This window comes from Lolium rigidum, chromosome 2 (assembly GCF_022539505.1).
Source record: "Lolium rigidum isolate FL_2022 chromosome 2, APGP_CSIRO_Lrig_0.1, whole genome shotgun sequence".
Lineage (NCBI taxonomy): Eukaryota > Viridiplantae > Streptophyta > Magnoliopsida > Poales > Poaceae > Lolium > Lolium rigidum.
The window spans coordinates 124,614,093-124,636,280 of NC_061509.1; the positions used below are offsets into that span (position 1 = coordinate 124,614,093).

The window sequence follows — 22,188 nt, forward strand, 5'->3', positions numbered from 1 at the left end:
GGCGCGCCGCCCTATGGGGTGGGCCCCCCAGGCACCCCCTCGCGCCGCCTCTTCGCCTATAAAGTCCCTCGCGACGTAAAAACCCTACACCAATTGACGAAACTCCAAAAAGACTCCAGGGACGCCGCCGCCATCGCGAAACTCCGTTTCGGGGGACAGAAGTCTCTGTTCCGGCACGCCACCGGGACGGGAAATTGCCCCCGGAGTCATCTCCATCGACGCCACCGCCATCTTTATCGCCGTTGCTGTCTCCCATGATGAGGAGGGAGTAGTTCTCCCCCGAGGCTGAGGGCTCTACCGGTAGCTATGTGGTTCATCTCTCTCTCCCATGGTGTGATCTTTATGTGATCATGAGCTTTGTATCACTATTAATCTATGTGCTACTCTAGTGATGTTATTAAAGTAGTCTATTCCTCCTCCATGATGTAATGTTGACAGTGTGTGCATCATGTAGTACTTGGCGTAGGTTATGATTGTGATCTCTTGTAGATTATGAAGTTAACTATTACTATGCACTCTAGAGGTTACTTAAATATGAACTCCGGATTCTGTCCATGGTGTGACGGTGACAGTGTGCGCGTCGTGTGTGATTCCTTTATGAAGTTGTGGAGCTTGTTTATTCCGGCTTGAGGGTGCTCTTGTAGCCCTACACAATGAATGGTGTTTGTTATCCAACAAGAGAGTGTTTGAAGTAGCACAAGTGAAGAGAAGTTATTTATTTATGTGATCATTGTTGAGAGTGTCCACTAGTGAAAGTATGATCCCTAGGCCTTGTTTCTAAGCATTGAAACACCGTTTCCAACAAGTTATGTTACATGTTTGCTTGCTGCCATCTTTATTTCAGATTGCAATTACTACTTACAATCATCCATATCACTTGTATTTCACTATCTCTTCGCCGAACTAGTGCACCTATACATCTGACAAGTGTATTAGGTGTGTTGGGGACACAAGAGACTTCTTGTATCGTAATTGCAGGGTTGCTTGAGAGGGATATCTTTGACCTCTACCTCCCTGAGTTCGATAAACCTTGGGTGATTCACTTAAGGGAAACTTGCTGCTGTTCTACAAACCTCTGCTTTTGGAGGCCCAACACTGTCTACAGGAATAGAAGCGTGCGTAGACATCATGCACACACATGCTTTTATTTCGATCGTTTGGTTCTGGAGGGAGCGACGCGAAGCTCTGTTATGTGTTGGCATGAGATGACTTTCTGGTCCACGGTGAAATCAGAGGCGGAGAATATCATGAAGCCAGATTGGAGGAACAACGATGGAGGTTTGAGTCTCTGCGGTATTGAGGAACTTGCTTGATATTCTGGGTTTGGCTGCAACAGTATGCAAGTGGGGGGCGACAACACATGTGAAGTTCAGAGTCTTACCTTTCAGGGTGAAAATCCAAGGTTTGACTTTAATTGGTTGTGCCTTTCAATGACCTTGTTGAAGGTATTGTTTTGAGAGCGGAGACTATCTTCATGGTGAAAATCTAAAATCTTTTGATCGGGCGACGGTGCCGTTTGTGCACCGTTTTCTTGTTGGAGGCGTCACTTTTGGAGAGGCTGGAGTCCAGATGTTGTCTTGGTGGTGGTTGTATTGTTGCTGCCAGAGCTGGAGTACCGTAGCGGGACTTTTCTTCTTTTAGTTTTCTTTTTCATTTTTTCGCAATGTGCATCCATACTATTATTAGGTTATTGTGTTGTTACACAGGCCCGGGTGTAATTGGTATCTTTTGATACTAATATATTTTCTTTATCGAAAAAATTAATATTTTTTCAGTTACAATTTAGATTGCAACTGGATTTTTTTCGGTTACAAGTGAGATTGCAAGTAGAAAAATATCTCCTGATCGTTAAATTTACTTCGTAATTTTTGCTAATGATGAGTTGCAGCATAGGTTACAACGGACTCGGACCTAAGTTATTTGAATTAGTCATAACTAATTTTAAAAGGTTCAGCTAAAAACAGGAGATAGAAGTACCTTGGAGGCGGAGCTTGCGGCTTGTGACGAAGGTCTTAGATTAGCACTTAGCTGGTCGACGGAGGCGATCGACTTAGAGATGGACTGTGCTGTGGCAGTCAAGATGTTGTTGGCAGAAGGTAGAGAAACTTCATCGCTGGTACACCTGGTTAGGAGCATTAAGAATTGTTTTGGAGAGAGATGTTAGTGTTAGGAAGATAGATAGAAGTCAAAACGGAGCTAGTCACAGCCTGGCTCATCTGGGAAGAAGTTCAAACCAAACCCAGTTCTGGCTTAGAAGCTATCCTCCCGTTTTACTTGACACTATTTATAAGGATTGTACTTCTTCCATAATTTAATAAAATCTCTCTTGTCCCGCAAAAAAAAAACCAGGAAAGTCCCAATTTTCTCTTCAACTCTCCTTGCAAGAAATTTATGCTGACCATTTTATTGTGCCAAGTGCCAACCAGCCAATGGGGTGGCACTGTTCGTTTTGATTTCGCCCCTTCCCTTCGCCCACCCGGAAGGCAGAAAGAGAGAAAAAGAGAGGGGAAGTCAACATACGACTTGGCCGGTAGCGGAGGTGGAGACGGGGAAGAGGGTGGGCGGGGAGTCGCTCGGAGATCGTCGCATCCATCGACGGATCTCTCTTTATTTATATATATACTCTCCCGGTGGCCATCGCTGCTGCCGCCCCCCGCCTGGAGTTGGATCTCACTGCATCTTCCCATCCGCCCGACCACCTCCTCCGACCCCCGCCGACGTCGCCTGGGCCAGCCATGGGCACCGGCGCCACCCCGGACCAGCCGGCTGGCGCCTCCCCCGACAAGCTCCGCCACGTCGAGTCCATGTCCGAGCTGCCCTCCGGCGCCGGCAAGATCTCCGGGATCAACGCTGTCGTGCTCGGGGAGTCGCTCGCCGACGAGGAGCACGACCTCATCTTCCCCAGCCCTGACTTCTCAGCCAACGCGCTCGTCTCCTCCCCGAAACAGGTATCAACTCAACTCAGGCGCTTGCTTCTGCGCTTTGCATTTTGGAGGCCATGCAACCGCGCACAAAACTCGTTTCGTCCTGATCAAGACTCGTGGGTAAAAAGTCAGACAAGGACATTGCTGGATCGTCTTCTGGTGACAGACATAGACAAAGACAGCAACATCGCTGGGATATTAGGAGCTAGGATGCATTCATCTTAGTTTGTGCTTCCTTTTGTTGCTGCGTTTCATGACTGCGATGTGATAAAGTTGTGATCTTTCATAATTTGTCTCAGTACCGAGAGATGTACGAGAGGTCCATCAACGACCCGGCTGGGTTTTGGTCCCAGATCGCCGAGACCTTCTACTGGAAGGAGAAGTGGAACCCCAGCGAGGTCTGCTCTGAGAACCTCGACGTCACAAAGGGTCCCGTCCAGATCACCGTAAGCATTCTCTGACGGATGTTGACTAGATTTAGCATTTCTAGCGAATTCTGAATCATCTAGTTGTTCTTGGCACTGACCAGTGGTTCAAAGGAGGCAAAACCAACATATGCTACAATGCTGTTGACCGCAACATCGAGGCTGGAAATGGGGACAAGATCGCATTGTACTGGGAGGGCAATGAGCCTGGTCAGGATGGGAAGCTCACCTATTCTGAGCTCTTGGACAAGGTTTGCCAGGTAATGCAGGCTCACATCTGATGGTTTTGTTAAAAAATAAGAATTTGCCAAGGGATGTGGATTCTCTTAGAAATTCAGGGCAGGTGCCGAATCTAATATGTCAGTTTCTGCTTTATGGTAGCTTGCCAATTACTTGAAAAGTGTTGGTGTCGGCAAGGGGGATGCTGTGGTCATCTACCTACCGATGTTGCTGGAGCTTCCCATTGCCATGCTTGCTTGTGCACGTATTGGTGCTGTCCATTCGGTAATGATTACTAATAGCTCTATGTGTTATCCTGGTTGGTCCTGTTTTCATTTTATGATGTGATGCATCCCAACTTTTCTTTAAGGTCGTGTTTGCTGGCTTCTCTGCGGATTCGCTAGCCCAAAGGATTGTTGATTGCAAGCCTAAGCTTGTGCTCACTTGCAATGCGGTGAAAAGGGGGGCCAAGCCTATTCTTCTCAAAGATATAGTAGATGCTGCTCTGGTGGAAAGTGAGAAGAATGGATTCTCTGTAGGTATGTAATAGGATCCGTGTTCAGTACAGCATAGACAATTTGGGCTATTGTTGGGTTAAAGGGGTTATCCTTGCTTAGTTGTGAATATTAGGGTCAGATCCGTATATTGTCAATGCTGGCCAATGGGATCAATGGTTATGATCATTGTCAGATCGATATATAACTGAACACTGTCCAATATATATGGTTTGTCGATGCTGACTAGTGACTACTGTTGTGCTGAGTAGGTCTTTGTTTGACATATGAAAACCAGTCAGCAATGAAGAGAGAAGACACAAAATGGCACGCTGAAAGGGACGTTTGGTGGCAGGTACGTGATTCTCCCTTCAACAGAACCTCATCAACATTTCGAATATCATCTGTTATTTCAGCCTAAACATGTATCCTCATTCCTCAGATAACTGTAATCTATCATTTACTTGTACATGTATTTCAGGATGTTGTGACTCAATTCCCTACCAAGTGCGATGTTGAATGGGTGGATGCTGAGGATCCATTGTTTCTATTGTACACAAGTGGTAGCACTGGAAAGCCTAAGGTACTTTTAGTTACATTGGATTTTCCATTGTCACATTACAGGAATATTAATATCTCTTAATAAATTTGTAGGGTGTGATGCATACGTCTGGGGGCTATATGGTGTATACTGCAACAACATTTAAGTATGCATTTGATTACAAGCCAACGGACATATACTGGTAAATCACAATTGTTGTTTTTCACTCATGTAGAGTATAAAACATGTTTGTTTGGAGAATTACTCACAGAAGGTGCTATTTTCCCTTATGCATTCCATTGTTTGTTGACATTAGGTGCACTGCAGACTGTGGCTGGATTACCGGACATAGTTATGTGACATATGGTCCACTCCTGAATGGAGCTTCAGTTCTTGTTTTTGAAGGGGTATATATATTTCTAAAAGATTTTTAATTACTTTTTTGTGAAATTTATGACATCTCTACAATTTTGATAAACAAACGAAAGTTTAGTGACCTGATGTTTTTTGGTCTTGTCATCATTGTTCACTAGACTATCTACTTTTGTGTGAAAAAATGCTTGACAACTCTTACTTTTTGTATGTATTTTTTTTTAAACACAATTTGCTTTCTTTGATAAATTTATCTGTGGGCTTGTTTTCAATTTTACTATGCCTAAATATGCTTTTGGATCATGTACATGTAGACTCCAAACTACCCTGATTCTGGTCGGTGCTGGGACATTGTGGACAAGTACAAGGTGACGATATTTTATACTGCACCAACACTCGTCCGTTCACTTATGCGTGATGGTCCTGAGGTACGCATGTGGTTCTTTAAGCGAGCTCCCAATGGTGTGAGCAGGCCATTAGGTGATGCTGGATGGCATTGTTCTAACTCCACTGCCATGCTCAAATCTGTTTATCTTTGATTGACGGAAGAACAATTCACTATTCTAACCCATCTAGTTAATAATTTAAATGATCAATCAACGTTGTAGTTCAATTTCTTATTTACTAACATTTGCCAAAGAGTTAGTTCCACTGAATATGAACTGAACCGCCTGATTCGTGTTGGAAGTTTGTTTTGGAGCTTGTCTGCATTGTTACTGATATATCTGCATTCGACAACCCAGTCAACCTAATATAAATCATCAACAATTCACATACTGCTTATTGAATATGTGAATACTTCACTTGCTAAGAATCTCTTATGACTCCTCAACTGAAAATTCTCAAGCTGTTGCTACTATGCAGTATTTTTAGATTAAGTGATAACTGATAAACACTTTTTCTGCCAGACTGAGCTCTTTTTTTTTTTCCAAAACGGCTACACTGAAATATTTATTGCTAAAAATGATTGGAAAGAATCCAGCCCGGAGGTTACAATTACAGAACACTTTAAAAAAACTCAGTGGCTGAATTTGTTTTGCATGACAAGAAGAATCGTATTAGTTACTCCCATACACTTTCTATTTGTAAGTTTTCTGTGGAAATCACCTTTTTTGCTTATTAATTCGTATGTTTTTGCAGTATGTTACACGCTATTCACGAAAATCTCTCCGAGTCCTGGGAAGCGTTGGTGAGCCAATTAATCCTAGTGCATGGAGGTACATGGGAAAAATTATCAATTGTTAAAGATTACTATACAGCCACACTTGTAACAGGTTGTTCTCATGCATGCTTTGCTTGATTTAGATGGTTCTACAATGTTGTTGGGGATTCACAATGCCCCATATCGGACACTTGGTGGCAGACTGAAACTGGTGGTTTCATGGTAAGTCTCTTTATAGTCCACGCCTGTCAATTTTTTTTTATGAGACAATAAAGTGATTGATCTCGAAATATAATTTTTAACTGATGTAAATGTCCCCGCAGATGACTCCTTTACCTGGTGCTTGGCCTCAGAAACCAGGTTCTGCAACCTTTCCCTTCTTTGGTGTCCAGGTAAACACAACTTATCTGTGAAATAAAGATGCATAACCGCACATTTTCTCTAAAACTCTTGCGATTTGTATGGTTTATTACAGCCAGTCATTGTTGACGAGAAAGGACAGGAGATTGAAGGAGAATGTAGCGGGTATCTTTGCATTAAGAAATCATGGCCTGGGGCTTTCCGGACCCTCTATGGAGATCATGACAGATATGAGACCACGTACTTCAAGCCATTTGCTGGCTACTATTTTACTGGTGATGGTTGCAGCAGGTAACTTGTTGAATTATTTCCAGCAATATGATAATGAGGTCCAGGTGTATTTAAAGTTTACTACAATATGGTTTACTTTTCTAATATATTTATGTCAGGGACAAAGATGGTTACCACTGGCTTACTGGAAGAGTAGATGATGTTATCAATGTTAGGTAAGCTGCTTCTTTGGTTCATTTGCTATTTCTAGAGGTTGAGTTCACTATGGGACAGTTGAAAATTTTGATGCTATAACTGAGTTATCTTGCCCATATGAATATGAAGTGGCCATCGAATTGGCACAGCAGAGGTTGAGTCTGCTTTGGTTTCACATCCACAGTGTGCAGAGGCTGCTGTTGTTGGTGTTGAGCATGAGGTATGGTCCACCAGTACTTTACATATCCCTTGCACTTCTATTGTATTTGTATCACATCATATATATTATCTGCTTCAAATTGTAATAAGAAATTCTTCAGGTCAAAGGTCAGGGAATATATGCTTTTGTAACTTTGGTGGATGGTGTTCCTTATAGTGAAGAACTACGAAAAAGCCTCATAGGAAAAGTCCGCAATCAGGTATATCTGTGATACTATTGGATGTTTTTATTGTGATCATTCTATTAGATATTGCATAATTTTCAATCATTTCTAAAACTATTTTCACTATCAAGAAAATAAAATTCTGCGTTTATATCTATGTATGTGATCCTTAAAAGTTTGTCTATTCAGCAGTAAATTGTGAATAATACTAACAAAAAATGTGAAGCCACCCAATTGTACACTCACCACTGGACCAGCTATTATTACATGGCCTGTAGTTCATGCAAAGTAATTAACATTCTTACTGAGATGAGCATACTTCAGCCTAGTATTAATCTTATGCTGGCTAGGAAGACTTGGCAAAGAAAAAAAAAGGCAACCCAAACATGTATGCACAAGCAGAGTTGAAAATATCCTTGTCAACTGAGCCCCTTCAATGATGTTCGTTGCCTGTCATTCATATGTTTTTCTATGATGTGAACAAAGTTAGTAAGGAAACTTTCATGTTGACATGATTTGTCATGTCCTGTGTCAGATTGGGGCATTTGCAGCTCCTGACAAGATCCACTGGGCGCCAGGACTTCCTAAAACCCGCAGTGGCAAGATTATGCGCAGAATCTTGCGCAAAATTGCCGCAAAACAGTTGGATGAACTTGGTGACATCAGCACTCTTGCTGATCCTGGTGTCGTTGACCAGCTAATTGCCCTCAAAGATTGCTAGTGTGTAAAGGATTTAGAGTGGCGGATGCAACTTCGTGGATGCGTGCATGTTCCAGTTTTTTCTATGTGATTATATGATGGGATGATGTTGATTATAGCATATCCACTAGTCTCCGTATATGCAGTACCAAGTTCTTCTGAGGCTAGTGAATTAAAATGAGGTGTAATGATCTTCAGTTTGGTATTCCACTTTTGTGAACCTCTCCTCACATACCGAGAGACCTCCATTATGTATTGATTTACTCAATAAAGATGTGTCAATAGAAAAAAATGTCAGACTGTGTAATCTTTTGTATGTAACAGATAAGTCTTGTCAATACTGCTAAAAAGCAGTAAACAGTCAAGACCTCATCTACTGATCGTTTGTTATGCCATGGGCAGTGTGCTGCTAAACTAAAAAATACAGATGAACCTTTTAAATACAGTTGAACTTGATGTGAGTTTTACATTCTAACATCTTTACAGTTCCTGTGAACAAGCGCATTAGGCTCCTTCAAATATATAATTTGAACGGAGCAGATCCTCTTGCAGAGCTTATCATATACAAAATACAGAGCATCTTAAGAGCGCAGAGAGGGCAATAGTCCTGCAAGTGGCAACAACAGCCATTCGTCATCTCTGCTGATAGAATAGGCAGCAGGGAAGTTTATCAATCGTCAAGCTCTGGTCGAACATAGAAAAACAACGAGGCCGAATATATTTGGCCCCAATCGCCTACGTGCTATTGTAGTTTCATGCTCTGATTCCAATGTACTTAAGCTGTTCACAACAAGATGAAGAAGACACGAAATAAAAGGTGCGTCAGTAGGAGGTGTAACACAACTTCAGTTACAGCATCGTCCAATGAAATCAGCAGCCAAAAGAAGCACGACATGGTCTCGAACTTACAAGGTTGTTCTTGGGCTCTTTCCAGTAGAAGCCATGTATAAACATGGGCAAGACGTTGCAGGCCACCAGCACATATATCATCAGGGCGTGCTTCCCAAGCCACTCCATGGAGATGGTGGGTTTCCTGAACCCATACATGTCCACCTGAAGGATTAATTTCTTAGATTTAACATCCACTTGGTCCCAAAGTTCAGATGTGGTGATAGAGATAATTCTTGGGGTGTAGTAAGAGAGGCTCAGAGGACTGACCAGGGTGTAAATTCCAGCGAAAAGAAGCCCAGAAGCACCGGCAGTGGCTAAGGTGTAACTTATCGTGTATAGCGGCTTGTTCATGCGCATTCCTGCATAAGAATCGAGAAATGTTCTGATCTACCTCATGCATCTTAGGATTTGTGCGAAAGATGACATGAGTCAGGTCAGTGTTCAGTGGATCCTTACCAATGAAGTCCATTGAGAAGGCAACTGCTAACATGCTGAATGAAGGGATTAGCCAATTGATAATTCTTTGTTTGTCTTTCTGCAGGATAATTTAGCCCAGGAGAAAAAAATCAGAATATATTTTACTACTCGACATGAAGAAATGTACATATGCAGAAACAAATACCAGTTTTATACCTCAAAATGTATAATTACATGTCCAAATTGCAGACCAATCAAACATGTGACAATTGCCATAACAGAGCTGACAAGCAGAAAAACAGACGGTCGGGACTTGCGGAGCTACAGCCAAGCAGAAAGATAAAATTGCAGACAATGATGAAGAGTTAGTTATTTAATGACCTAAGTAGGCCTTCAGGATCAAATGGAGCCTGACACCATGATGGAGCATTAGGTGGAAGAGGTCCACCTTGTGGAGAATATATGCTGCATTCCTGCAGTAAACAGTGATAGGGTATTCAAAAAAGGGAGAGGAAGAAATACTTTTGAGAGATTTTGCATTGCAATTCATATAATACCTTGGTACGCGCATAAACTGCTCTTCTATAGAGATGATCAATCCCCAACATTGCACGGTCAACCATGCCAACTGCATTACAACCTGGTCCGGTATCGCCTCTTACTTCACATTTCACCTAACAAATTCACTGAAGCATGAGGTCTATGATGTGTAACATTTTTAGTAGATAAAACGAAGAGGTTGTGGTCACACATACGAAGAATGACTTCTGTGTAGAACCAGGACCTGTAATCTGGTACTCCCAGTCTGGAACGTAGATACCATATAGAAGAACAGTATACATGATTGAGAGCAGCAATCCTACAAACCTATAAGGAAATCGAATAACATGTCAGAAATGTAATGAGAAAGGAAATCCTTGCAGATTGTCCCTCTAGACACTAGAACAAATGTAAAAGTGCAGCAAACAGAAAGGACATGGTCGATTTGTCCACTGGCATATGTTTCGTGATCACTGGGCTTATGAATACTCATAATTCTGTTTAACTAGTTACCATTTAGGATACAAAATATGCATGGGGAATGAGGTATATCACGATGAGCTCACAACTGGTAGCGGTATCTCTTAAGCACATCAAGCCCATAATTAACGTCATCATCTCCCTTGAGCCAAATTTCACAGAGAGCAGCTACAAGGTAAGCTATTGCAATCCTCTGCAAAAAAGAGAACATCGTATGATAATCAAAATGACTTGTATATTTTCTCGAAGTCATAATAATATTGTATAATGAAGCTTGTATAGTCCTAAATGGTCAAGGATCTTTTTTGTTGTAAGAAAATATATAAGAACTATACCGGGATGAGTAAAGTAAATGGACAGTTCCGGAGCAGGGCTGGGAAAAGTATGAAGGAAACTGGCAGGGCTTCATGGGGTGGAGTTTTAAGAAATGGACAGGGCTTGATCATTTGGTTTGGCAGCGTATTGTGCAACGTTTCGAACTTCCAATGCAGGGCATCTTTAATTCAAATGCAGCTCCCGTGATTATTGAGTATGGTTGTACTGAGGTTGTTGATGAATTAATCATGAATTTGCAGAGATACTCATCATCTCCTGGAGCAGATACCGGTCTTTAGGATTCAGAAAGTCAGTCGAGGGGCAAACATGGTTGTCCATGTTTTAGCTAAGTTTTGTAGGGAGCTGTGGAGTGATGGGGATTTGCAGTGGGCAGCGCCAGCCTGGTTGTTGGACCTGGCCTTGCCAGATTGTAATGTTACTATTTCAAAAACGTTGACCGATGGGAGAAGGATTCCTCTCTTAGCTATAAGCAGGGTCAGGGCCAGAAATATTATTTGGAGGGGGCCAATTGAACAAAACTTTTCTTGGAGGGAGGCAGGTAGGCAAATATTCGAAAATTTAGGGATCAATTCATATATATTCTAGAGCGTCTTTCAACAAAATTCCTAGCATAGGGGGGTCATGGCCCAGCTGGCACCCCTAGCTCTGTTCCCGGCTTTACTTTCTTAGATAGACGAGACCTCTCCAGCATTTTTTTCACGCGGATAACACCCCCATTTAGTCCGAGCATGCTTCAGCTGCAACTCGTTCCTGGGTGGGCTAGCTCAACACCCCGAGCTCTAGTCACCAAGTCAACGATTAGATCTCTAATGTTACTATTTCTACCTAATTAATATATACACCATTTCAAAATAAAAAGTACATATGAAGGATACATGCCTGCAGTGTACCCATCAAACGTATTTTGGTAATATCAACACCAAAAGTGAGACTGCGGACGCCATGAAGAAACCCACCTGCATAAGTAGCAGCTCATAAACTGAAGCTAGATCGGTCATGGCAATCTAGGATGAAATATTACTCAAAAGAGAACTTTTAGAAAAGCACCCTGGAGTACAAGACCAAGGCAGAACAGCTTGAGCGCACGAAGTACAGCCTTTTTAGTCGCCTCTAGTTTGTCCGGCACCCTCTGTACACACGGAATCGCATAGTTAATTCAATTACAGCATGTTAACTGGTTAGTTTGAAAGAACGCAAACATCATGCTCTTAGTGGCTTCAGTCAGTAGTGTGCTATACCTTGTATGCTAGTGTTAAAGAGACCCCGACTATGAAAAGGAAGAAAGGCATGACAAAATCGCCGACAGTTACACCATTCCAAGGAGAGTGGTTCAACGCCGGGAGAAATCCTCCAACATCATCAACAATGATCATAAGCTGCAGCAAGGCGACATGTTTCAGTTAGCGAGATATGGACAATGCTATAGTTACTTTTCTTATGCAAGGTACTCTCAGTTTGCTTCACCAAACAACTGTAAGGGATACAAGTCAACAAGCTAATAGTTCTTTCCCAACGATTTGTTGATGATTTCTTTAAAAGAAGTACTGTGTAGTTTTTTCAGGACACACTATATGTCTTCTTTGTCATGAATCTTTACAGGTACAGAAAAGATATGGACATGTATGTTGTTAAAAAAACTTCAGAATTTGAAAATTATTTTATGTTATTAACGATTTTAGTGTTCATCCCAAAACCATACTCCCTTCATAAATTCATACGGCTCTGGGTTGAGCTTAGCAATGTGCATCTGGATGAAGATATTGAGGATTCCATTGTGTGGAACCTAACAATTAATGGGGAGTACACATCATTTCGGCTTACAAGACACAATTCTTTGGGGCCACGTCTACCATTTTCAACGAGGTCGTGTGGAAGTCCTGGGCGCCTCCAAAGGTTAAATTATTTGTTTGGTTGGCCATTCAAAATAGGCTATGGACGGCGGAAAATCTTGAAAAACAAGGTTGGAATAATTGTGAACTATGCCCCATTTGCAAGCAAACTCAAGAGACGGCGGCACACCTCTTTTTCCATTGCCGCTTCTCCAAAAGGGTTTGGGGATGATAAAGGAGTGGCTCCGCCTTGGTTCCATCAACACCGCCAATTGGACCACGGACCTATCTATTCTTACTTTGTGGGTTAGCTTGCCAAGTAATGATGTCCCAAACCGCAAGGCGACATCATCCCTCACCATGCTCACTAGTTGGACCATTTAGAATGAGAGGAATGCACGGGTGTTCCGTAACAAATCCGCCCCTAGGACGGTGCTTCTTAGCTCCATTAAGAGTGAGGTTAGGCTTTGGATAGCCGCGGATGGCAAGCATTTGTGAAATGTAATAATGGGAGAGTAGTCCCCTTGTACCCTTGGTTTTACTTTACTTTATTGTCAAACTCTTTTTTTCGATCAAGGAGCATAGCCCCAGCCTCTGCATCCAAAGGATGCACACAGCTTTCTTCTTTATTAAATTATTCGCAATGCCTTACAAGGGGAATACAAAGATCAACTCAAAGCCTCCTTCCTAGCGACAACTCGCTATACCTACGATGAAGGAGGGGCCATGAACAAGGCCATACTCCCTGACGGTACAACAACACACATCATCCAAAAAGCAAAACCCTGTGGGTGTGCCATTGCACACGTCGCAGAGTTTATCTCGAACCCATCTCCAAGCGAGATCAATGCATTGACCGTGCCAGGCCTGCCGTCGATGTCACCATAACACCAAACAACTCCACCATCCTGCCCGCGTCCAGCAGTCCTCGCCCGTCTTCGATACTCCGCGGCTCCACGCCGCTGAGAATCATCGATGACAACGTGGTAGATGAACACCACTCCACCAAAAACCACCTCCATCCAGCCGCTGCTCCAAAAATGATGTCGCAAGAGGTAGCACGACGCATGGAACGCCGTCATCGTCCGATCCTTGCTGGATCTAGGGTTTCCCCCGGAGCAGCACGAGTGAGTTCCCGCGGACTGCGACGACGATGCCTTCAAGAAGGAAGCGACGCTTAACGCCGCCATCGCCCGCCAATCTTGACACGGTTTTCACCGACAGCCGCGAGTCCCCAACTCGGCGAGAGCAAACGGAGAGGCCAACAAAGATGATGCCTTCGCAGGGGAACGACGCCAATAGCCGCGGCCATCATCCGCCAAGAACGAAGTCAAGGCGCGGTGTTCACCGGTGGCGCCTTCGCCGCTAGCTCGTCGTCAACTAGATCTTCATCGCCGGGGTAGAGGGATCTCGTGATCCGCCACCCCAGCAACCAGCCGACCTCCTCCGGTGAAGAAGAAGGCCGCCTCCACCGTCGAACCCAAGGCTGCTGCCTCGGGCGATCTCGTATCGCGGGAGAAGCCCGAGACCATCTCCACGCACCGGTGAGAGGCCGGGGGGGTGGGGGGGGGGGAGGGGGGATGGCGTAGATCATAGGCCTGGCCGCCGCCCACCACCAGCCCCTGCCGGCGTGCTGCGGGGGGAGCCGACGGGAGGAGGGAGTCTGCAGCGCCGGGCCGCCGCCGCCCATCCATCCACGCCGACCGGTCGCAGCGTCGAGGAGGAGGGAACTTGCCCGCCATCCACTGCGCTACAGCGAGGAAGGGCCCCCGCCGCCACCACACCCCGAGGTCTTTGCCCCGGCGGCGGCGGCGGGAGGCGGCTAGGGTTGGGAGGGTTGGGGGTGCGGGAGGGTTGGGAGGGTTGTGAAACTCTCTTCTTATTTAATGAAATGAGGCAAGTCTTTTGTCTCTGCTTCAAAAGAAAAAAAAGGAGTGCTACTCCAAATATATTTCTATTGTACCCCACTAAAATTACACCACCAAAGGTTGCTGGATCTTGACTGTGTGACGCTGTGAGAGGCACTAGTTATGCTCAGGAATAGTCGAATGCCAAAGGATGAGATATAGCTATCCTGCGCTGAAAAGAAAAAGCAGACGTGGCCGTGCACCTTTCTCTGGGTGCTTGACACGGCAGTAAAAAAGAGAAAATAAAGAAGCAATCACTACAGCCAGAGCCGAAAAAGGTTGTGTTGCGATGGTCTCCGGCTCTGGCAGTGGCCATCTCGGAAATAATTAAGCACGACCTTTTGTCGTCGATCGGAACGAAACAATGATAACCAGCAATTTGTTTGTCATATGGCAACTGTTCTTTGTCTCCTAATCTGCTGTACTGTTGTACTTGTTCAGTATCGATTCACCGCCCCTTTTGTGTCCTTGGCCCTTGGCTGCCTGGGCTGGGTTATTCCCGGTCGAGAGGCCACCTGCCTTGGGCTTTGGCCAAGAACAGTACGCGTCCCGCGAGGGGGAATATGTGCCTCCGGGCCGGGACGCGAATTTACCTGCTCAATTTGGATTCCAAACTTTTTGAACGATGCTTTGCTACGTGGCCGGCTGAGATTTTAACGCTGATGGACAAGAAACGTTGCCTGTAAAAGTTCATGTGGATAATGCTAGTTGTTGAACTCAGCTCCATCAGGAGCCGCAGCTCCATTAGGATCCATGTATGTTTAATAAAGGTAGATTTTGCGTTGGCAAGAACAAAGATCGTTAATCCGGATGTTAGACCCATCCAATCAAGCCCGGAATATAGACATGAGAACGCCTAGAGTAAGGTAACAATACAAGTATGGTCCTTACTAGGTCTGACATATAAAGGCTAGATCTCATATTTTCACCTCATAAGAAGTGGTGTTTCATTCACCATGGGAAATCCTTGCCACCTTCAGCGATAGCATGGGGAGCAATACCAGCTAGTGTGAGATCTGACAATGTTAGCAAGACTACTCCTTCCCGAACCTTGTCCACATACATACCAATGACCACCTTGTGATCACGATGGGCCCAGCCTCGGTGTGCCCAAGCAACGCGGTTGGAACCCATATAAGTGCAAATAGTTTCAAGTTGATTCAACAACGAACCCAAATCTATTTACCTATATGCTGACAGATAGAGGAATTAGCTGCTCACTATGGAATGGTGGTAATTCAAGAGAATGTAGCATTAGATGGCCTCCTAGATTGGTCAATGTGGACATGTGGTGCCTTGAGGGTTGGAGGTTTATCATGGTTGGACACACTATGCCCACGTGTTCGAATCTCTACGTTATGCCCCATTCGACCGTTCGTAAATCGGGCTAACCTCGTAGGAGATATGAAAGAAACGTAATGTGTACATTTTTCAGAACACCGTTAGGCAATCCTTTTGTCTCTCTAAAAAAAATCAAACGGGGCTTCCAACTTCCATGAACTGTTTCCACTTGGAAGGGGCCATTAGTGAGTTTTGACATGTTGGATACAAATTATAGTTAGGAAGATTTTTCTCTTTGTTTCGATAAAGAGAATATATTAATATCAAAAGATACCACCCAGCCTCTGCAACAACGTAACACCCTAATAGCAGTACAGATTCACATAACCAAAAAAGAGAAAAGAAAAGTAAGAAATAAAAGTCCCGCTACAGCATCCCAGACCTAGCAACAGCAATACATCCACCACCATGATAACACCTGAAATACAGACTCTCCAAAAGCGACGCATCCAAGAAGGGAACGGTGCACCAGCGCCATCATCGCACCAAAGGTCTTAGGTTTTTCACCCTGAAGATAGTCCCCGCTCTCAAAACAATGCCTTCAACAAGGTCATTGACAGGCACAACCAGTTAATGCCAGACCTTGGGTTTCACCCTGAAAGGTAGGACTTTGAACTTCACCTGTGCTGCCGCCCCCACTTTCATGCCACTGCTGCGGAGCCTGGAATGCTAAGCAAGTCCCCCAACATCGCTTAGCTAGTTCACCAATCCGGCCTTCATGATATTCCTTCTTCTCACTTCACCATGGACCAAAAGTCACTTGATGTGAACACGGAATAGAGCTTCACGCCGCTTCCTCTGGAACTAAACAATCGGAATAAAAGCACGGGTGCGCGCGACCAAATACCACCCTATCCAGCAAACTCCAGGCAAAATATGCACTGTTCCATTCGTCAGCGGAGCTTTCCGGAACTTATCACTCCAGCCAGATTAGGTTTTCATCTTCGCATGCGAGAAACCCGAGGACCGCCACCAAAACAAATCTATACCAGCAGCCCCCACGGCGCTAGTCACTCCTGCCGGATCACCAGAGAAGAAGAGGCGGCGCGGAGCACCGATGATGGCTTGGCCGAAGCCCTGTATCCTGCGATGATTGGGACCAAGAGGACCCAAATCATGCGTAGATCACCGCCACCGTCGAACCACCACCGGGGCGGAGGCCGCCACGCTCCACCCACTCCACCATGGCGATCGGCGAAGTGCATCAGGCCACGGCCAAGCAGCCGTGCTGCCCGGCGTCCTCAGCCCGCGCCTCACCACCTCCCATGATGCGCTGCCGCGGAAGCCCTCTCCACCCCATCGTCCTTTGACGGGAGGGGCGCCGCCACCGCCACCGGAGACGGCAGCAGCGGCGGCGGCCTGAGGGACGGCTGCTGGGGCTTGGGGACGGGGTCCTCCGCCACCGCCCGGGAGGGGGGCGGCAGGGGAGGTAGGGTTTGGATGATCTCTTGTTTCTAACTATCATCCTTTTTATTTTGTTTGGACTTCTCCTATTAGTATGCTTTTCGAAAGAAGCAATTTAAGGAAAGAGGTCATGCAACAAAATCCCTGTCAAAACTACTATCTCACACAATCTTTAATTACCAAGGTTTAATGTAGTATATGCCACATTGGTGGCATTGTAATATGGCATTCCTTCCACTTCATTAATAAAAAATCAGAACACTTAATTTTTAAATGTAATTTTCCCGTTCATCGAAATCGTGAGTCGATTCTCTTCTTGAATGAAAACAAAAACAGTTTTGGTTTCAACTTACATAAACTCTTTTAACTTGAAACTTTAAAGAGACCAGAGGAGAAGAATCGCTCGGCTTATAATTTTATAAAATGAATAGAAACTGGTTTTGCGAGCATGGAGGCTCGAACACAGGCGTGCAGGCACATATTAGCTGGTTCCTGCTATCCCGGCTATGCTGTCCACTATGAATAGAAGGAAAGATTATGAAGGATTCTCATATTCATTACATTGTAAGTTCTCCTGTGGCTATGGTATTGGAATTTGGAAGGAGGCGAGCTCCCTGGAAAAATTTCCTTCAACTATCCCTCTGCAATATCCACACGCTCACTTTCTTACAGATTATTGCGTTTCAGCTACAACTGATCGCAGCATCCTAATTTCCACGCCTTCCTCTTTTTGTGTTCTTAAGGTTTGCCTTGAATTCCCATGGCATTTCAGTGTTCTTGTTACTTGTGACTTTAGTTCTACCTCGCCAGCGAGAGAAGGCTATTGGTAAGGGCATGAGCAATGGAGGCAGCTGTCCAACTAGGTTTGGATAAAACTTTTGACATATGCATGTCATGTTATGGTCCCATTAATATGTCTTTCTCTCAAAAGCTGATTTGGTTTTCTCTTTCTCTCTCACATTTCCACTCAGTTTTCACTTTATGGCTGAAGAGGCTGCCTCCTTATCCGAATCTAATTTAGACCACCCGAACCAAGATAAAGCTGCGAGGCAACACCCCTGAGGCTATGCATTGGACATACCCTTATAAAGGAGAGTAGCTATCCTCCCGTCAGACCGGTCTTTTGAGACGAGAGGTCTCTTTAATTGTGGGGCCTGCGATGGCTAACAACATCTGTGATTCTACCCGTTGTTTCCAGATACAAAAGCCTGAACCGCAAATGCGGAGCACTTTGCAGGCCACGACAGCCAGAAACATCCGTCCATACGGTGCTAAACCTGACAAGTAATGGCTGATTGGTTTGCTTTAAGCAACTCTGCATCTTTTGTGCTTTGTCTTTCATTGGCCAAGTTAACCATGACTCGGATCCCTCTATGCATGCCATACATGACTAAATCGATCAAAGTTCCTACGACATGTTCCTTTTGCGGGCAAAGTTGTCATGAGTGAATGGAACAATAGTACAGTAAAGTTGATGCGCACACGAAGTTCCTATGCCGTCTCGTCTCCTAGAGAAAAGAGAAGCCAAAGAAACAAATGAAAAGAGCAAGAACAGGGCAACAACCATGCGCGGGGCACACGACAGTGGACGGACAGTTCACGCATCGCGAATAATGAACCGGTCTAGCTGGTCCACGGCAGGATCATTGATGAAAGAAAGGAACACGGATGGACAGGGAAGGCGCAGCAAACACCAATGGCAACATCGCAGCAGAACAAATACTAGATCAAGGAGCATTAACATCGCGGGAGGTACGTACCAGCACGGTGATCCCGCGGAAGACGTCGAGGGAGACGAGCCGCTGCCGTGCGGCGGGCGATGGCGGCCGCGGCGGTGGCAGGGGTTCGGCTTTGGAGCTGGTGGAGCCGCCGAACTCGAGATCGGGCGTTGTGGCCGCGGCGTCGTCGCTCCTGACGAGCTCGTAGCCGCCCATGGCGGTCCTCCTCTGCCGGCAGAACAGAGCGTGCGTCGACGCGCGGCCGGGCAATGGCGCCCCTGCATTCCCATCCATCACCATCGCGTTTATGTTAAGTGAACAACAGCTAACGAGATTCAGCTAAAGACGCGGCGAGAAAGATAGATAGGGGTAGAGAGAGTCTTCCTTTCCCAGCTTTCGTTGCCTTCCCTTACCTTGGCACTAGTCGGCACCTGTCTTCCTTCCTTGATTCTCTTGCCTTTCTTGTTTGGACTCCGATTCAGTTGCCAAGCGTAACAAACTTTCGGATCTCTCGCTTTCTCGTCCTCTCTTTTATCTCTCTATCTCCTGCTCTCCTCCATCTGTAAAACTTGTGAGTTCCTCCTATCTCTCGTTTTCTCTTCCCAGTTTCCGCTGCTCGTGGAACACTGGGACTCCGACGCCACTCTATCCGCTAAGTTTGCTGTGGGGTGTCATTAATTTGGTTCGGAGTTCTGTTATGCGTTCGGATCTGCTGCCTCCCTTGTTAGTCGAGGAGTTGATGGAGATATATACTGGCATGCCTTTCCCGCGTTTCCTTTTCCTTCTTATCTTTTCTCATGGCTTACAGCACTCAACTACTGACGCAGATTGGGCCTTGGGCTGGCACTGCCATGCCATCTCTCGGCTTCTCGCACCATTTGCCATCTCAGTATTTCGGTGATGCCTTCCAAATTCCTTTTTTACTTTGTTGCTCGGTTTGAGTTTACAAGTCTCCTACTCTTGTCTTCCCTGGATTTTTTTGTTGTTGTTTCGCTCTCTTCCCTGGATTCCTACGAAACTGATGTCCTGGAGATAAATCATGAACCACAAGAATTATGTAGTGATTATGTAGGTTTTATTTTTTAAAAGAAAAACAAGGATCGCTCCCCGGCTCCATTTTCATAGAAAGCGAAACCACAGCATCAGGTTTTAACAGCAACATCTAAAAAGGACGAGCCTAATGTCTCAGCAAGAAAAGTAGAACCCCAAAACAGATACGCCACACCTGGCGAAACCATAAAAAAATGAGATTTACATCAAAATCTGGAGAGTTTCCAAGACTCCAACAGTTTCATAGGAACACAACTAGAAGCTCTATCTTATATGATCAGTGCAGTTCCAAAATCAGCTGAAAGCATTGCAGGGACCATGCCATCACCATGTGAACTGCCTCATCTTCAGGGTGTTCCTAGAGATACAGAGCTGTCGCTCGACCTCCATGCAAGGATTAGTCTGACTTCAGTTCCGGTAGAAGTTTGAGCATTTTGATTAGTAGAGCCATGAATCGATCCACCTGAACCCATTCCTGTTCTTTGAACGGTTGCTTCCAATTTCCCGTGTAGGACAGGGTCAACTGGAACCTATGTCATATTCAACCAAGTTTTCTTGTTAAACACAATATTTTTCATGTTGCTCCTATATTAATAATTTCATAAAGGGATTTGGATGAATAGACCTATATCTCGGCATGGGAAGCCTGCCAGTCGACCCGGCCCGAAAATCCCGGGCTTGGGCCATCCCAGCATGCCAGTGGGCTGGCCTTGGGGCTGTTTATTAGGAACGATGTCTGGGCCAAGCCTGGGCCTCATAAATGTGCGAAATTGGGAAGAGGCCCGGCCCATGGCCCAAATCCCGACAAGCTTGTCCTCTAATGGGCCGGGCTAGGGCCTGGAATTTAGGCTCGATGGTCGAGGCGGGCCTAGTCCTAGATTTTCTACACCGGGCTTTGTTAGGCCTGGTCCGAAGCCCGGCCCAACCCGAAGGATGGCCAGGTATAAGTAGACCCCACTAAATTCATATCTCCAAATCAATTGTTTTTTTTTTGTCGGTGAAGTTTATATTGCTAGGTATTTCCAAGATTTCCTGCCACTGAGTCATCGTAGATTTAGTAAGAGTTCTCCTAAATGTGCATCATAGTTGTCATCCATCCGACAACTCTTCAATAGTTTTCGTTGTAACAAAATATGTTTCCCAAAATTTGATAGCTCAGGAAATATTTCCAAACCAAACATCCTCCCATAATTTAGTGGATTTACCATTTCCTACATGCCACTTACATCAAAATTTAATAACATGTGATGCCCACGTCACAACTTTTCAATAAACAGATGGTGTGTGTGTCTTAACAACACATAATGTTTGGGTTTTCTGTGTTATACTTAACATCTACTATCTTTTTTCAAATACTACCTTCAGCCTAGATGTATCTTTTAATCCAAGAGCCCAACAAACCGATATTAAGGTCTTGTAAGTTGGGATGCCTAACCCACCATATTACCCTATATAAAAGTTAGCTGAATTCACGCTCTCTGATTCCTCCTGGTACTGCTCATGAGGTATTTTCTGCCTTGCTCTTCTAATTAGCTTCAGACACGTCTCCAAAATATACTGTTTAATGGTCGCTAAAAAAAAATTACCAAGCGGGGCAACCGGCTACCGGTTGTGAGGAGCGGTGCGGTCAAAGCGGTGGGCGGTTTCCAGTCTTCAGCCATCAATTTCTACGTGCTTCTCTCTCCCATACGACCCACCGCTCAAGAGTACCCCACAGAGTCTGTGTTTTTTTTCCGTATCTACCAATTCACCACCGGGCTGCCGTTTTCCAAGATGGAGCAGAGGACATCCTAGGCGTCCTGCCTGCCGATGGGGGCAACCTCAGGGCGGGGCAGGAACAGCCAGGGGACGGCGACCTTGAGGGCGGGGCACGCGCGTGCCGACGAAGGCGAGCACGGGGCAGGCCTGGGCCGGCGGCGGCGAGCACGGGGCGGGGAAGCCGCGTGCCAGGGACGGCGCCCTTGGGGCGGAGCAGGCGTGGCCCTAGGACGACGACCTTGGGCCGACAACGGCACGGGCCCAAGGGCGGAGCACGCTCGAGCTGGCGGTGGTCACGTCGGGCGGACCGAGGCAGGGGCCGCGGCGGCCACGTTGGGGCTGAGCAGGCGGTGGCCGGCGGCGGGGAAAAACGGTGGTGGCCGGATGAAGAAGACAACAGGTTAAAGACATACACATGTCGAATGTTGGGAAGCACAAAGTTCTGGTGTGTAGTGTACTACTGCCCTCCTGCTCCTCCACATGTTTGTTGTTTTGTTTCTTCTAGGTTGCAA

General features: G+C 45.4%; 2 protein-coding genes across 3 annotated transcripts; one reads left to right on the top strand and one right to left on the bottom strand.

The window, feature by feature from the left end:
* The first annotated feature begins 2,569 nt into the window (after positions 1 to 2,569).
* On the top strand, positions 2,570 to 8,450 carry LOC124692316 (acetyl-coenzyme A synthetase, chloroplastic/glyoxysomal). The gene is made up of 18 exons (XM_047225654.1): positions 2,570 to 2,948; positions 3,224 to 3,370; positions 3,454 to 3,609; positions 3,731 to 3,853; positions 3,939 to 4,107; positions 4,335 to 4,417; positions 4,544 to 4,645; positions 4,717 to 4,805; positions 4,920 to 5,010; positions 5,290 to 5,403; positions 6,116 to 6,192; positions 6,281 to 6,359; positions 6,461 to 6,529; positions 6,613 to 6,788; positions 6,887 to 6,943; positions 7,053 to 7,143; positions 7,244 to 7,342; positions 7,842 to 8,450. The coding sequence occupies exons 1-18, from the start codon at positions 2,736 to 2,738 to the stop codon at positions 8,025 to 8,027; spliced, it is 2,121 nt and encodes a 706-aa protein (XP_047081610.1). The 5' UTR covers positions 2,570 to 2,735; the 3' UTR covers positions 8,028 to 8,450.
* LOC124692317 (heparan-alpha-glucosaminide N-acetyltransferase-like) lies at positions 8,238 to 19,598 on the bottom strand. Of its 2 annotated transcripts, XM_047225655.1 has the most exons (14): positions 19,282 to 19,598; positions 18,911 to 19,146; positions 11,908 to 12,045; positions 11,717 to 11,798; positions 11,549 to 11,625; positions 10,420 to 10,526; positions 10,069 to 10,180; positions 9,871 to 9,987; positions 9,695 to 9,786; positions 9,530 to 9,596; positions 9,353 to 9,431; positions 9,164 to 9,255; positions 8,915 to 9,058; positions 8,238 to 8,785 (listed from the first exon to the last, which is right to left on the bottom strand). In XM_047225655.1, the coding sequence occupies exons 2-14, from the start codon at positions 19,082 to 19,084 to the stop codon at positions 8,759 to 8,761; spliced, it is 1,308 nt and encodes a 435-aa protein (XP_047081611.1). In that variant the 5' UTR covers positions 19,085 to 19,146; positions 19,282 to 19,598; the 3' UTR covers positions 8,238 to 8,758. The 2 variants fall into 2 exon arrangements, with proteins under 2 accessions (XP_047081611.1, XP_047081612.1); XM_047225656.1 differs by lacking the exon at positions 19,282 to 19,598 and having other exon boundaries at positions 8,915 to 9,038; positions 18,911 to 18,966.
* Positions 19,599 to 22,188: the final 2,590 nt, after the last annotated feature.